The sequence below is a fragment of the Microcebus murinus genome, chromosome 17, assembly GCF_040939455.1.
Source record: "Microcebus murinus isolate Inina chromosome 17, M.murinus_Inina_mat1.0, whole genome shotgun sequence".
In the NCBI taxonomy this organism is placed as follows: domain Eukaryota; kingdom Metazoa; phylum Chordata; class Mammalia; order Primates; family Cheirogaleidae; genus Microcebus; species Microcebus murinus.
This window is the reverse complement of record NC_134120.1, coordinates 33,156,834-33,173,555: the sequence shown is the minus strand read 5'-3', so window position 1 is coordinate 33,173,555 and position 16,722 is coordinate 33,156,834. Positions and strand designations below refer to the sequence as shown.

Sequence of the window (16,722 nt, the reverse complement as noted above, 5' to 3'; positions counted from 1 at the left end):
CAAACACTCCACACAAGCTTGCTGAAGAAATGCACCAAAAATGTGCGTGAGCGCCTACTGTTAATCAGACTCAGAATATTCTAGAAGGGCTAGAAGATGCTGGCCAGGCATCCAGGGTTCCATGAGAAGGCAGGCTCGCAGGTTGTGGGGGAAAAAGACAGTGGACAGAGGGCAGTGCACAAGGGGTGCCACTGGGATTGTAGGAAGAGCCAGAGGGGTCCACAGGGGTGATGGTAGTAACCCGAGAGGACTTCATGTAGGAGGTGTGTGGGCGTGAGTGCAAGGACAAACCAACAAAAGAATGAAGAACAAGGAGCCCAGAACAAAGAAATAAGCTGAGGCTTGGGCCTCTCCCAAGCTGCAGTCACTGCCAGTCCAGCTGGGGAGAGGTCCATTCACTCGCAGGTTTCTGTGCCCATCGGTGGGGTGAGGAGTGGAGAAGCCAGCCTGGGGACAGTGTCTCTGGCATCACCTGCCCTCGCTGCTCTGTCACTATGGGCCTCCTTAGGAGAGGTGGGTGAAGAGCACCCACTGGACATGGCCTCCCTTGCGCAGGGCCCTGCCAGTCCCTGGGGACAGCTCTCTGCAAAGGAGCTGGGTGGCGCAGTGGTTGGGCATTGCCCAAAAAGGGAGGACAGGGTCAGGCTTGGTAAGTGGTGGCGGGGCACAGGTGGGGGCAGGTGGTGGTCCTGACTGGCTACTGCAGGAATTGGGGTTCCCGGGTGGGAGCCAGTGAGGCTCGATGGGGGGTGGTGGTGGAGGGGGTTGGTGGGGACGTGTCCTAGATTGGAGCCCTGGAGGTGGCCGCAGGATGGAGGGGCGCAGGGGGAGGGGAAGGGGCGACATATAAAAATACCCAGGCGAAGTGCAGCGCTGGGCTACAGTGTTATTAAACTAAAGCATCTTATAAAACTCGAGCCATTAATAACAGGCTGCCGCCACGTTGGGGTAATTTATTCAAATTGCGGGTCCGGGATGGAGGAACAGATGTTTCAGAGCTGCTGGTGTCACTGAATGAGTTCCAGGCGAGGAGGGGGCGGCGCTGTGCTGGGAAGGGGCCTCAGCACCCCCTGGCCCTCTTGGTGAACGTGTCCGCATTCCATAGCACAGGGAACACCCGCCACCCCCACCCCTGCCACCCGCCGCTGCAGGGGGGAGGAGGGTAGGGCCCAGGACAGCTAATTTAGTTTAACAAATGCCAGGATGGAGAACTGGGGTCAGACACTGCCCCAGCCCCCGTCCTGGCCTATGCTGGCCTGTGCACACCGCCCATCCCGTCCGGTTGAAATGCCAGCTCCTACGCAAAGTCACCATCGTTCCCCCAGACCCACAGCAGGGTGGTCTGGGAGCGGGGCAGCCTGGGAATCAGAGGGGCCTGGGCTCCTGCCCGGGTGCACCCCACCAGCTGGTGAACTGAGCTAGTGAACCTTCAGTTGCCTCATCTATACAAGGGAGCAATGATCCCCAAGTCTTGGTCTGGGGAAAGAAGAAACACAGTGACCCACGGGAAGGCCCTGGCCCGGCTGTTAAGGTCAGCTGGTTTTCTGAACTGTCCCTTGTGGCCTTCGTTCACTGTCAACGTAGGGCTTTGATCGAGAGCACGTTGGATGCACATCTGCGCCGGCATGGTGTGCCCGCAGCAGCCGTCCCTCAATACTCACGGCCCTGAGTCTGCGAGTTGGGCTGGCAGGACCCTGCGGCTCTCTTCCCCGGTCTGGAAGAGGCGCCAAAGCTTGCACAGGCCTTCCCGGGACTCAGCACAGTCCCCTGGGTTTGGCCAAACCTGGGTCCTAGTGGGGAGCCAGGGCCTCAGTCTTGGGGTCTGGGCACTGTTCCCAGGACGGAGTGGGGAGCGTCAGTCGGCCCTGGGGACTGACTACCAAGACCTGGGGAGAGGAGCTTCTGCAGACAGAAGCCCTCCTGCCCGATGATGCCTTTCTGGCGAAACAAACATGGCGCCATGAAGTTTCTGTCTCTAATTCACTCCCCTCCTCCGAGCGTCTAACTCGGGGGGTGGAGGGCTGCTCCCCTGAAGTCTTCTTGCCTGGCTTGTGCGTGACTTGGTGGTGCCCTGTCAATTTTGACTTCTCTCCTGACCCAGGACAGGGCACATAGAGGGGCCGAGCAAATTCAGAGTGCTTGGGTGCCCTACTTAAAATGCATGAAAAGCGATTTCTCCTGCTTTCTCTGCTTTGTGGATCTGACGACTGGCCATTGAGTGGGCTTACAGGGGGCCCAGCCCCATCGGGGTGCTCTGTGCCAGCACCAGCAGGAGGCCCCAGCGGCCCCTCACGGCATGCTGTAGCGAGTTGCAAGTGGATGGAAGGAAATGTCCAGCTGGGGGCAGACACATCTCTTCCCACAGGGCCCAGCCCTGATGGTGCCACCATAACGTGACAAGAGAACAAGGAGGCCCCTCTGTCCCCTATATAGCTCTGACCTGGAATGACACCACACTGGAGTGATATTCTGTCAGGGAGAGATTGTCGAAGGGAATTCTGCTCTTGATGTGGCAGCCTGAGTGCATTTGTCAGAGGCTGGGGACCCAGGGACAGTGCAGGGGGGCCACCTTTGCCACTCATGTGATCTGCCCACTCTGGACATGGGGTACAGGGTACTGGGGTTCAGAAGCCTGGGGTGGGCTGAGGGGGCCACCAAGGCCTCCCCAGGAGAGGCGAGGGGAGGTGGGAGGCTGCGATGGCAGGAGGGGCTCACCCCTCCCCCAAGCCTGGCAGTCCCCTGCGGTGCTCCCGGGCAGTGGCAGCCGCCTGCCCCATGCCTCTGCTCTGGGCAAATTGGACCTGCTCATAGCTCAAGGTTCATTTCAAATGAAGGAGAAAGCACAGCCCCACACTCGTGGGGCAATCAGCGTGCTCTGTGATGAATGGAGCCTGTGTCACTCAGCGAAAATGAATATTTCTTTGCGATAATGGCCAGATGGTAGCAACTCTCCGATCCAAATTAAAACATGCATGATAAATGCCAGGAAAACAGAGGAAGACAAAACCCCAACCTGGAGTGAATTCTCTCTATAAATCTTCCCCCTGCGCCCCCCTCCCCCCCAGCGGCCCTGCTAATAGCCATTAAATTATTAAGATGTGCTGCAAGGAGAATGCCAATGTCAGTGGCACCGGCCCGACTGCCCAGCCCCGTGCCTGTGGGGCTGGGGGGTTGGGAGAGCACAGAGGGGGCTGCTTTTAGACCCAGCAGAGAGCCCGGACGGTGAGAAGGTTCCTGCCTGCAGACACGGTGGGAGATGGGACTCGCGGTGCAAGCACAGAACGAGGCCCGTGTGGTGGGCCCAACGTGCCTGCCCTCGAGGAGCGCACAGTCTCCATGGAGAGAAACTAACACGCACGCCTGGCTTTATGGCTCACAGGGCAGGAAATGGGTCCGAGCTGGGAAGGCCAGTGGGGAACAGCTGGAGAAAACATCCCCGCAGGTGGGTGGGGACGAGGGCTCTGACCCATGGCGTGGAGCCGGGCAGGTGGGAAGGGTCAGAAGGGACCATCCAAGGGTGGGCAGGTACCTGAAAGTGGGCATGTACCTGGACGTCTGGAGGCCGCAGGTAGCAGGCGTGGGGTTTGTATGTCATAGCGACAAAAGGACTCTTGACCCTATAGCTTAGTTCCCCTGCCCTCTGCCCCAGCCCCTTGCAGCTGGAGGCTGCACCAGTCTCTGGCTGATCTTCCTGATATCTCCCTGCAGGGGACCAGTCTTCCCAGGTCTAGCTTCTGTCACTCACCAACCTCCTCTACAGTCTCCAGGATGCCCCATCGTCTTCTGGAACCACCCGACTCTTTAGCATGAAGTTCCTTGGAACCTTCCCCTTGGGCCAGTGGGTTTCCTCCTTTTCCCTGGACAGGCTCTATGCCTGGGGCCAGCAGCCCTGTTCTCAGCAGCTTCTCAGTTTGGAATCCCCCCCAGCAGGGAGCCCCTTCTAGGAAGCCCTCCCTGACTGCTCCAGCGTGCACAGCCTCCCCTCTGCCATCCCCCACACTGTGAGCTTCTCTAGGGCCCAGAGCTCAGCGGAGGCTTGAAGACACCTCCCTAGACCCTCATGTCCTGGCCTGTCAGTATGTAGGAGGAGGGTCTGTCTCTAGCAATTTAAAGTCACTTGCAATCAGCCATTTATGTGCAGGCCTTGGGCCTCCTAAGACACCTGGGCCAGTTACCCAGAGTCATGATGCAGCGTCCAGGATGTCGAGATCATGCGTTTGTCCCTGAGGGGTCCCTGCTGACCTCTAGGCCCCCACAAAGCCTTTCTCACTGCCAGGCCCCAGACAAGGCCGGCTGTGCAGGTCGGTCCTCCTCAACCAGGCATGCATGGGGTTTCTCACCTGCCCCTCCAGATGAGTCTGCACACCCAGATGGCCTCAGACAGGCTCCTCCTGCCACCAGCTGGCCTCACGCCTAGGCAGGTCCAGCTCAGAGCCCCCCTGAGGTCCCCACCTGTGCCTCAAGGGCACGGGGGAGGGGCGTGAGGAGCTGGAGAGCCCACCCTGAAGGGGGCAGTCCAACCTCATCCTTTGTGGACCTGGTAGTCCCTGCTCACACTGGGAGGACTTCCTCTGGGTGACAGCACCCCAGCGCAGACCTGCGAGAACCAGCGAGGCACAGAGGCCTGCCCAGAAGGATTGGGGCACTCAGACGCCTGGCCATGTGGTCCTGAGGAAGCCAGCTCTCCTCTCCAAGCCCTTGTTTCTCCTCCACGGCACAGGGGTACTGCTCTGCCAGCCACGCGTGGCGGCTGCGAGGCCCGAGGCACTCTGACCGGAGGCCCTGCGCGCTGCTGCGGGCATGGACTGGCCTCCACCTGCCTTGCGCTGGGCTGGCAGGGGAGTGACAGGCCCCTCCGACAGCAGACAGGGCGTGTCTGAGTAGGAAGCCTGGATGGAAGCGGAAACCAGAAAGCAAGACTCTGGAATGGGCCTGGTGAGCTTGGGCTGAAGAATGAGAAGAGACAGGATTCCCCAGAGTCAGATGCCACCGGCGTGTGCATGAGCACAGTGCGCATGCCCCATGGCGTGAGGAGCCATGAGACCCTCCGCGCACCCCATCCGGGTCTTCCTAGTCCAGAAAGTGGACATTTCCCTTTTGCCGAACCAATTCTTCTACATTATTGAAAAACATCTAGGATGCCACATATTTGCCTTGCTTGTCTCTGCCTTCCTGCCTTTGCTTATGCCACTTAGCCCAGGTTCGTCCTCTGGGTAAACCTGCCATCCCCACAGTCACCACCTCCAGGAAGCCCTCCTTGCCCTGCCTCATTCTGGTCGTTGGCGGGCTCAGTGTAGCTCTGGCCCTGGGCAGTGTGATTTCTATTCGCACTTGTCGATCAAACCTTGTCAGAGGTACTCGCCCCTGCCACTGCCTCTCTTTCCCAGAGGACTGGACTCTAAAAATAAAATGACAATGGCAACAGCTGTCATCGGGGAAGTTCCACAGTTCGCCAACCGTGTTCCTCCTACAGCAGCTCTGAGCGGGTGTCACCATCCGTTTGCAATAGGGGGGTGTGGCTCTCGGGGCAGGGCTGCACTGCGGGAGGGGCGGGGAACCGGGATCTGAGGGGGGTTGGTGAAGCCCAGCCCTGTCACCGCGATCTCGGCTCCTGCCGCCTCCCCCCAGCTGGCGGAGCAGCCTAGACTACTGGTTCCAAAACCCCACTCTGCCATGCCGCTCCCCTGTCCAAATGCCTTACATGGCTTCCCTCTGCCTGATGCATCAGTCTGAAGCAGCTTCTGCAAATCAGTACTCCCATTCTTGCCTTTACCCCAGAGCCGAGCCACTCCCTGCCCCGCCATTGTGGCCTCTTGGCCTCCTCCAAGCCTGCCTTGGTTTAGGTTTTTTAGCTTGGGAAGCTGCTCTTTGAGCTCTTTGGGGCTCAGAGCCTGCCCCCACTCTGACAGCCAGGACACCTGTTCTCATCTCTGTGGTCCATGCTCTCTCATCCTTCTTCCTCTCCCCACCCCACCCCACCCCCACCCTCTGGTCCCCTGGCACACCTCACCTTTCCCGTGTTGTCACTGGGCTGTTCCCAGTGGGGGGTGCCAGGGGCCAGGAGGACACTGGGTACGTCACACCCACGTCAGGGCTCACTCAGTGCCACCATGAGGACAGCCTGGCCCGGGACTGCTGCGCGCTCTCGCCCTCTCCCATCTTGCCCATCGCCCAGGGAGGCGGGATCTGCCCCCTCCTCCACACTCACGTGGTGCCCAGGACGGGTAGCCATGGGAATGGTGATGGGTGGGACAGGAGAGGGCCGTGGTCCTCTCTCTCTGTCATTCCTGTTCCTGGGCACACGGGCATGAGGCAGCTTTTAAATATCATCCAGAAGCCCATTTGCTATGATTAATATCCCATTTCCCCTGAAACAATCCTTTGCTAAATTAGCCGGGGCCAGAGGGAATTTGTCGAGGAGCTGCGAGTCTCAACTTAACTTTCCAAATAGATTTAAGAAAAAAAAAAAACAAACTTCAAAACAAAATGCAGATCAATCAACACCCCCTCCCCCAGCTGAAAACCTAGAGTCCATTTAAATTCAGCAGGTTTGCAGTTAATTATATTTTCGCACCTATAGCAGGAGTTGCAGACGTATTTATAATGTGTGTCTGCTTCACTGGAGCCTCCACCGGGCCCTCCCTGGGGACCCTTCCCCACCAGCCACTCCTTCCCCAACCACAGAGACCTGTCTTCACACAGCTGCTGTGTGGGGCTGGTTGTTTAAATACAGGAGGCTTCCTGGATTCTTAAAATTTCTTTTACAAAGGGGCTTGGGAAGGAAGAGGGACAAAGATTCCTTCAAGTTTTAAGCCAGGCCATGAGGTGTCTAATCTTTCAGCCCCTCGAAATCTTTCAGGCCATCCGCACAGGACCTCCCTCTCTTACGTTTGACACGAACTTCTCGAACTGAACACTGTCACGTCTTTTTTAAAACATCAGTTCAAAGTAAATCTGAGATTCAAGTACACAAAAGATCTGCCGGGGACATGGGCTTGGGGCTGGTTGGTGTTCAGGGAAAACATTATCACGTATGGCTTGGGGAATTCGGGTGGGGTTAGGACAGGCCAGGCCAACAAAACAGGGGTCCAAGCTCTGCAAGGAGCGGGGATGCTTTGCTTCTTGAGAATTTTTTAAAATGGGAGGGGCTGTGTGAGAGGCAGACTCACAGGGTCGGGTAGGGTGGTCACAGTGGCTCCTGGGGTAGGTGACATGGAGGTGCCATGGCCTGGCCACTAGGGCAGGTAGTTGTGCCCCCACCAAAAGTCCCCCTGGTTTACTGTGATGCCTCGAGCAGGGCCTCTGGGCAAGGACACAGCCGTGGGAGGGGTATGGGGCTGGCACCGTCCCAACAAGGCCAGGAGACCTGGGTCTGGTGGGGGAATGAGGAAGTGCACCCCCCCACGCACACATATGCACATACCCACAAGCGGAACCCACACACGGCCCGGCTTGCAGAAGCTTCCGTGGGGCAGGAAGAGCAGGCGTGGGTGAGGGTGGAGTGTTTTCTGCTCTGGGGAGTAGACTCCTCCTTCAGGCAGCTGCTTTGGGGCCACTGGACACCTTGCACCCTCTGGGCTTGGGGGGGGTTAGCTCTGCTCATCCTGGGGTCTCCCTGGCAGCCCCAAATTAGAGGTCAGGATATCCTGGACCCAGGAGTGGGCTCTCTGTTTCTCACTGGCTCAGTATCATTTCAGCTTAATCTTCAATGCGCTGTGGCCCTGGGCCTCTAGCTGCGTTTTTCTCTGCCGCCCTCCTGCCTGGGCCGAAGGCTTCCTCCCCAGAGCCCTGAGGGTTTCTCTTTGCCCAGAGTTTTTGTCCAAAGAGCCATTTGTTGCTTCCTAAGACTGGAAAATTGACACTTCTGTATATTGAATTTCCATAAAGTGGGGCCATCCTGCACGTCCATTTCATCGAAGCACTTGCTAAACTGCCTTTCTAGCAAATGGGACAGCGTGGCCGGGAGCGTCTGGGAGGCACTCAGCATTGGGGGGTCAGCTGTTGCAACCGCGGGTCTCCCCAGCCATGCCATCCCCCTGGCCCGGCCGACGGCAGCAGCTTGCAGCTGCCCCCACCTGGGCCCACACCCGGTAGTGTGACCAGGAGCCCCTTGAAGCCCTCGCGGAAACACATTCATTGTCTGTTTAGAAATAAAATAATGCTCGGAGGAGTAATGAGGAATTTAATAGGATTTTAAAAGCCGCAGGAACTGGTAGGGCTACAGATGGCGGAGAGGCCAGGAGGACTGAATCAGCCGTGGGTTTATGGTGGGGAACGTGGCCTCGGGGAGGGCCTGGGAGCCGCCTCGCCCGCGCTGTGTCCAACCTCATTAGCCGGCCCAGCGGGTCTCCCTGCCACACCAGAGCGGCTGCGGCGAGCGGGGAGGATGCCCTGAGGATGCCTTAGGTGAGCCGGGCAGCGGGACGCCGCTGGCTGAGTGGTCCGGCCAGCGCCTGCCTCAGGACCACTCGGGCGGTCGCATCTGCCTTCAGTCCTCCCATGCCCTCCTCACCCTGCCCAGGTCCCGCTAGAGATGGCCCGAGGGACAGGGCACGACATGGGCTCCCAGGGCTGCAGACACAGGCTGAGGGAGCAGAGGGAGCGGGCAATGGGGTAGGTCAGCCTCCGGACACAGCAGGGGTCCCTTCACCCACAGAAGCTTCCCGGGGGGTCTGTAGACAGTCGGTCATCGCGACTATCCCTCCAGGACCCCCTTTGTGGCTGGCGCTCAGGTGGCTCCCCAGGGTCCCCTGCAGGCAGCGGGAGTTTATCACAGCCCTGCCCTGCGTCACCTGACTCCCCCGGCTCTCTCAGCTGCAGGTCTCCGCTGCCCCCTTCGCTGCTCTGCCCTGGGCCTGACAAAGGGCTCCTCAGGAAAACACACCCCATTGGCCAGGGAGGGACTTGGAAGCCCCTTGGTGGCAGGGACCTGTCCTCAGCTCGGGCCTCACCTGTCACCGCCAAAGGTCTGCTGTCAGCTGGTGACTTCACTTGGCAGCTTCTCTACGTAGCTGGGCCTGATTCTGCCACAGAGACGGCCACCTGTGTGTGTCTGTGAGCAAGTGTGGCGTCCGGTCTCAGGGCCTGGGGAGACGGCCATGCTGGCAGGAGGCCGCTTCCAACCTTGCTGTGGTCTCTCTGATGTGCTCCCAATGCCAGCCCTGCCCCGTCCCGAGCCTGTGCCTTTAGGGACAGAGCCGCCAAGAATTGGGCCTGTTACCCCAAGGCCCTGCTCGACCCGGACTCCACTTGCTTCTCATGTGGCTGATAGGCAGAAAGAGACAAAGGGGACTCACAGGACAGACAGAGACAGAGACAGGCCCAGCAACACGCGGGGCAAAGAGGCGGATGAGCAGAGGCACGTGGGCGCCCCTTGGGGTCCCCCCTTCCCGGGACTCTCCTGCTCTTCCATCTTGATTTCTAGTTTCTCCTAAGCGTCCCTCGCTCCCTAGCCAGCCACCTTGCTGCTTTTTCTGTCATTTCCTGTTGAAGAGATAAAACCTGCTGGCCCCAGTCTGTGCCCTGCCCCCAGCCACCGCGCCCCTGGGGAGGGTGTTTATTTCCCACCTCCCCGGCAGCACACGTCTGTGGGGCCTTTGTCAGTGTGTGTGTGTGTGTGTGTGTGTAGCACGCTGTGGGGAAGGTGTGTGACAGCACCCTGGGCTCCTCCAGACACGGTGCCGATGACACCCACGTTGGCTAAACCTAAGAATGACAGTTACTGCTGGGAGGTGGCGGTGGTTTCTGAGGATGGCTGGGAGAGAGCACGCATCTGGAGTCTGCTAGACCTGGCCTGCCTCCGCCACCCAGCCCTTCCTGGAGGACCCCTGGCTGGCCCTCTCGGGCCCACTGAGGGGGCTGGGCACACACACACCCCAGTTCGGCCCAGGGGATTCCTGAGCAAGTGACTGCCTGGGGCCAAGCGTCAGAGCCTCATCCTCCCTGCCTCCGACCTCATGAAGGAGCCCCACAGCCTGGCTCCAGGATCTCGGTGGGGACTGTCCTCCCTTCTGGCCTTAGCGCTCCCCTGGTCTGAGACCTCGGAGGAGGGGAGGGGTCAGGGCTGCGGGGCAGCTCGCTGTGGGCAGCTGTGGAGACTCCGTTCGGAAGCTGAGCATGAACCAGCTCTTGGGGTGGGCGGTATCCACTGGCCCGGAGGCACGGGGCACTGTAGCACCCGCCCTAGGGAGGTAGCACCTCCTCTGAGACGGCCAGCTGCCATGGTCAGGGCAGGTGGGGTGGGTGTGCCCTCCACCTGGTTCTTCTCTGTCCCCAGCATGTCTCACTCTCCGGGTTAATGAACTGGTTTGTGCATTTTGGGGGTGAATCTGAGTTTAAACACAACTTGCCCCAGGGTGCTCTGTGGGGTTAGCTGGGTCCCCCATGCACCGGGATGGCACCTAGTGTGCGTGTGGGGCTCTCTCTCCTGGCTTTCTTTCCCTGCTTAACTGGAGCACTGGGTCCTAGTGGTGGTAGCAGGGCCCTTTCCTCTGTTCCTGTCCCATTCTCTTTCTGTCTGTGACCCCCCCCCCCGACACACACATCAAGATCAGTGGCTCCTGCTTCTGACGGAGACAAACCCACTCCCTTGGCCTTGTGTTCAAGACCCCATTTTCATGTTGTGCCCTCACTGTCTCTTGCCAAGTCTATACCTCTTAGTCTAATTCCCACCTCCTCCAGGAAGCCCTCCATGCTTGCTTCAGGCCACGGTGAGCTCTCACTTCTCTGATTCACTCCTGCCCTGGTCTTTCATGGCTCATGGGTAGGTAGGTCTGAGAGCAGCCTGGCCCTCCTTCCTCACCTGGGACCTTTCTCCTCCCCCTTCAGCCATCTTGAGAACTGCCTAGAGGTGTGACAAATGCCCATTGCTCCTGAGCTTCCCACTGCTCCTGAGCCACCCAGAGTCTGAGAGACCATCCTGGGAGTCAGAGGAGTGCACATAGCTCAGGTTTTAGTGGCCAAGAGGCAGGAGTTAGAATTCTGGCTTTGCTACTTTCTGGCTGTGTGCCCTGGAATAAATTACCTAGCCTCTCTGTGCCTTGGTTTGTACCTGTAAGTCCTCGGGGTTGTTGTAAATATGGATTAAACGTATTTGTATGAAACCCCCAGCCCTCGGTCAGCACTTTTTAAACAGCAGCCTCACCGGATAAAGACCCCTGTCACCCCGAAGGTGAGGAGGAGGCGGCCTGGAGAGGGGGGTGTGCCTGGACCGGAGCCCACTCCGGCCAGAGATGGGACTAGAACCCTGGACCAGAACAAGAGCTGCTGTCCTGTACACCTTCTGGGGCACAGCCTTGCCCCTACCCCTGTATGTGTGCACTGATGTGACCAGGGGATGCTTCTAGAAGCGTGGAACCACGAGGTGGCTGTGTAGTGGGCTGTGGCCTCCTATGGGGTGGGCGAGGCAGGGAGAGGCCTTCCTCCTGCCCCCTGGCCCAAGGCCCCTGCAGGTCCCCAAATCCTATGCAGAAAAGACATCTCTCTGAGCTGCCCTGGGCATTCACCTGTACCCCGAGGGCAGCCGGGGACCCTGGGGCCACACGTGTCGATGTCCTCAGGCTCTCTGGGACTCCTAGCCTGGGCCGGGGCTGGGCCCACCTTCCCTCCTCCTGCCTCTGTCTTCCTCCAGCTGTGCCCCTCCCTCCCCATCTCGCTCCTCCCTCCTCCCACCAACTCTCCATCACACCCTCCTCAGCCCCCATCATCTCTTCTCCCGGTCCCTTCTCCTCTCCCCAATTTCTTCCATCATTTTTAATGCTCACCTCTCCCCCTACCCCCTAGAAGGAGTATTTAATGGCTATTAAATTATTTTAAACTAACTTTCTTTAAAAAAAAAATAGCTTGGTGATGGTGCTGACTCAGGACCATCTCGCTGTTTAATATTGAATATGCAATTAATAGATAGATGTTTAGGGCTGGCTCTCTGCCCCCCCTGCTACTGCGGGAAGGATAAAAGAGCTGATTAATCTGGTTTGGGGCAAGTGTCAGCCGCAGGAGATATATAGGACAAAGGAGATGAGGTTAGCAACTTGGAGTCAGGGAGCTCTTGCCTCCCGGGCGAGTTAGGGAGAAAAGGTTGGAGTTGGAGCTGGGCGAGGCCTCGCTGGGCAGAGGGCATGCGGCACCCACTCTGGTCTGCAGAAAGCTGGCTGGACTCAGGGCACCTCCTGTCCCCTCAGGGGCCTGGCTCAGTGGGGTCTCATTCATGCCACCCCTACGTCTTCTCCAGGTGTGGAATCTGCCTCCTTCAAGGCTGGAAGTGCCACCTCCTCAAGTGCTACCTTCTCTGAGGCCTCTGGGACTGCTGGTGGCACCTACCCTGAGTTACCTGCCCGTTCGGGACAGTTTCCTCTGCTGTGGCCCCTTGGCTGTGCTACCTGAAAAGGGAGCTGCAGGTGAGTCACGGCATGCCTGGGTGACCTGGGTCCTGGTCCCTGGGCCCGCCTCCTGGAGACAGTCTCCTGGAGAGACCCCTTGCTCTGTGTGGGGCTCGTGAGCTCCGGAGAGGCCAAATGAGGACAGCGCTTGTCTCCCTGCCAGGAAAGGGGCAGGAGCAGGCGGCATGAGCCAGGCAGCCTCTGCTCACTCGGGCCCCTCACGCCTAAATCATCTTTACTCCTCAACTAGCTGGACCTCGACTACCAGGGTCCCCAGGACCAAGCCCTGGAGGGAGGAGGGCTGAGCCCCAGTGGCCTGGTGCCCGAGGCAGTGCCCTGCTGGGGCACAGAGGGCAGCAGCCTGGCTCGAGGGGCCCAGGTCCCAGGGGCAGGCAAGCCACCTGTGGCCACACTGAGGTATTCTCCAGACACTTGGCTTCCCAAATATGCAAGTAGCTTTTGCCTATTTTACTTTTTGTCCTTAATTACCTAGTATACTTTCTGGGGGGAAGGAAGGTGATAGAGAGAGAAAGTCCTCAGTCCTGGCTGAGCTAAAGGGACGGAGAGCCACGGGGCACAGGGCCCTGGGCCTGGGCAGGGTGGTGGACATGGGCACCTGCGTCAGAGCTGGGGTGGGTGGGGGCAGCTCCTGGGCCAGGAGGACAAAGACAACGGCTGTGGCAGATTGTCCCATCCTGCTACCTGGGCCTTCATGCTGGACCTGCTAGCCCTGCCTGGGGGGAGGGTAGACTGAGAGAGCACCTTGGAGGCTGTGCCCAATGTCACCTTCTCAAGGCAGGAAAGTCCCCAATTCCTTACACTCCTCTCAGTGGCCTCCGGGATTTTTCTAAACACTCCCCAGGCAGTTCCTGGTTCTGGGGGAGGGAGGGCGGGAGGAGGCTGGAGGCCCGGAGCCACCTTCCCCGCTGTCCCCCGGGGGTCCCCTTCTGATGTGCGGCTGCTCTTCTCACGGCCTGGCCCAGTCTCCGAGTGTACCTAAGATGGGCTCCTCACTGCGGAGAGGACAGAGACTCCCCTCAGGGGTCCTTGACCTGTTCAGGGCCTCAGTTTGGCCACCTGCACGGCACAGCGGTGAGAGCACAGTTCAGGGCAGAGAGTGGGCAGGGCCCAGTGGGGAGGAGGCCAGTGGGCGGCGTCTAGGTGCTCAGGAAGGACAATGCCCTCCTCCCTGAGGAGGGTCAGGAAGGGGCAGCTAGCCGGGGCTGCAAATTGTTTTCACCCAGCGGGGGTCTCTCCCATAGGCGAGGTGGGGCAGGCTGTGTATCCCGGGCTCTGTTCACTGCAGGAGGCCTGACCTTTGATGCTTTCTTTGCCATCTCTTCTCTCTTTATTTTCTTTAAACATTGCAGCGTGTTTGGATCCCCACTGGAGGAGTCTAGGACAAGGCTATACCCAGGGTGGGCTGAGGTTATCCTGGGGCTAAGGTAGGAGTGGGCAGTACAGCCACCAAGGCACACTGCACCGGGAGGGTGACTGTCACCTAGGGGCAGAGCTGCCCCTGGCCGGCCACCTGCCTTGTCCTTCCCATGCTGGACTTCAAGGTGAGGCAGCTCCTTAACCAGACTCTCCCCGGTGTGCTCGGCCACCTCGTGCCAGGCTCTGGCGGGCTCCAGGCTCTGGGATGAGCACGTGGGAGTGAGTCTGTGTCCTTCTCCTCTGTCCCCTTTCAGACGTCTCCCTGCCTGCTTGTATCTAGCTCCAGGATCTCTACCTCAGTGCTGGCCTTGCATGCCCCATGCCCCCATGGGTAGCCCCTCTCAGATTTGCCCCCAGTGGCCTGAGTCCTCCTACGGCACCACTGCAGCCATTTCCTACCTCCCCTTCAACTGTGCAAGTCCCGATACAGTGGGGTTGTCCTTGGCCACACGGAGGTAGGCATACCCTTTGGGGTGTCCTAGAGAGGGCAGAAGAATGTCCCGGGACATGCCATTTGTTTGCTCAGAAAGGCACGAACCCCGACATCTGGCAGACCCCACACAGTCTTCCCTCCACTCTCTGCACACCAGTCACCCGGAGCCCTGCTCCCAACCCCAGCCACGAGGCCGGTCCCCAGTGGGGCAGGAGGAGGAGGCAGGGAGTCGCTGCATCGCTGCGTGGGGAACAAGAGGGAAGGGGAAGTGGGGGCAGAGACAAGTGGGCCCTCACGTGAAGGGGGCTGGCGCAGGCAGCTACTACCTCCTCGGCTCTCGCTGTCCGCGGGCTTCACCTGGATTGGCCGGTTCATCTGCAACAGAGCAGAGGCGACAGCATTAGAACAGGCCTGGGGGAAGCAGGCAGACCCTGCACTCGGGGCACTGTGCACCAGGCCACGCCCACTCGCCATGCACACACGCAGATACCCGAGCACACGTCTGCACATGCAGAGCCCCGCCAAGCCCCCTCCACGCACAGCCCAGGGCCCCTGTCCTTTCAGGGGGTGTCTCTGAATTGGAGACCCTGGGGTGGCTCCTCCGCCCACTTTGAGCAGCTCTTGCTAGCCTGCGATATCAGAATCTGAGGTTCACAGAAATTCCTGCCCTGCCCCTCTGTGGCCCAAGAGGCCCAGTGTCCCCAAAGTGCACATTTGACTCAGCCCTGGTTCACGCAAGACATCTGGTCTCTGGCTGCAGACAGACCCCTGAAGGCCAGGGCATGGCAGTGAATGTCACCCTACCCCGTGCCGTCTCGCAGACGTGCCTTGTGGTTCAGCGGTGGCTGAGGCTTGGGCCACCCAGCTCCTCAGCTGGAGCAGAGCTCAGGGCTGGGGCTCCTGAGTGCAGCCAGGGCTGTCCCCTCAGGGTGTGCCTGGAGTGGGCACAGCTGCTCGCGTGGTGTCTGCGCATCAGGGGGACACGCGGGCAGGCCCTCTCTTGGGATCCGTGTCAATGGCCCGTTCAGGCCACTAGGGGTCTCTGCACTCCGAGCATCTGGGCTCTGAGGCTGGGCTTCAGCCCTCGCCCAGAGGTGCCAGGTGGGTTCTCCAGCCCTGCGGTCCCACCGTATTTTAAACAATAAAACTGATAGGCATCACGTGCATGGAAACGGACTGTGTGTCTCTGCCACGGCTTCTGCCTGGCACGTGCCGCCGTGGTCCCTTACTGCATTTGCATTTCCTTCGGGAGCTCAGGTCCCGGAGAGGCAGGTGGGGCGGTGCCAACACCCCCATTGCAGAGACAGTGAGGCCGAGGCAAGGAGAACCCTGTGAGCTTTCCGCGGCCAACTGCGGCAGGACCAGGCGGGGGCCCAGGTCTGCCTGAGCTATTTCTACACTTCTGTCCTGCGCCTGGAGACTTTTCCTTGCCAATTCCCTCCCGTACAGGGGCTGGCCAGCCGGTCACACGCTTCCTCCTGCTTTCCGGTCTAGGATTCGAAGTGAGCCTGGCTGCGTCAAGACAACTGGGTGGGGGAGTGTGGGTGCCCGTGACTCAGCAGGGCGAAGACGAGGCCAGAGGAAGGGCAGGGCAAGGAAGGACGGAGACGGGAGGCAGGACGGTGCGGCAGACAGGAAGGAGGCGCAGGCAGGACGCTGGGCCAGTGCACCGAGGGGCAGGTGCCATCGTTTGCCCCCAGGCCCCCACTTGACACCCTGATGGATGGAGGGAGAGAAATGTGCTTTGTGTGTGAGCTCTGGCAAACTCTAGTCGCAGGAGGAGGAGGAGGAGGCACCCAGTGACGTTCCTGGCTTGCCACGAGGCATCCGCTATGCGAGAGGGATCCAGGAGCCCCAGAGCTTTGGGACTCAGCATCCCACCCTTTCCGGGCTGCCCTTTGCTCCTGGAAGGTCCCGTCCTCCTGGCATCCCCCAAACCTGCAATATTCTCCTACCCTAGGAAGGTCTGATGGCTGGTGTTCTCGTGGACAGGTTTCTACAGCTTTTGTGCTTATATAATTTTACAATTCTCTGAGGTAGGGATTATTATCTCTGTCTTCTCGATGAGAAAACATGAGCTCGGAGGAGTGGCGGAGCTGGGATCCAGCGGGTGGGCAGGCACAGTCCTACCGCTGCAGTGGCTGTCGGGCTCTGCACACGTTATCTCGTGTGGCCCCGGCTGTTCGGGGAGGAGCGGGCCCAAGGAGGAAGTAGGTGAAGGTGTCTATCTGGTAAGGGAGTTTGGAGCCAGGTCCTTTGGGCCACCACTAGGAGTGCCACCTCCTCTGCCCGACCCCCCAAGTCTGGCCCCAGCACCTCTGGCACCTCTCCCAGCCCACATTCCAGCACCTTCCTCCCCTGAGCCCATCCCCTGGCCAGCAAGCTCCCCTGCCCACCCCCTGCGCCCCAGCCTTCTCCTCTCCACATTCTGTTCATTCTTCAAGGCCAGTCCATGGGGCCCCTGTAGTGGACTGA

At 59.6% G+C, this 16,722-nt stretch overlaps 1 protein-coding gene across 39 annotated transcripts in view; it reads right to left on the bottom strand.

The window, feature by feature from the left end:
- The window catches only part of CELF4 (CUGBP Elav-like family member 4), a 300,075-nt gene that overhangs the window by 52,938 nt on the left and 230,415 nt on the right, over window positions 1-16,722 (bottom strand). For 21 of the 39 annotated variants that reach the window (XM_075993520.1, XM_075993519.1, XM_020282319.2 and 18 more), the window contains exon 3: window positions 14,544-14,622. In XM_075993520.1, the coding sequence (XP_075849635.1) occupies window positions 14,544-14,622 (79 nt within the window). The remainder of the gene's footprint in view (window positions 1-14,543; window positions 14,623-16,722) is intronic. The other 18 variants (XM_075993524.1, XM_075993514.1, XM_075993517.1 and 15 more) reach the window with 1 other exon arrangement.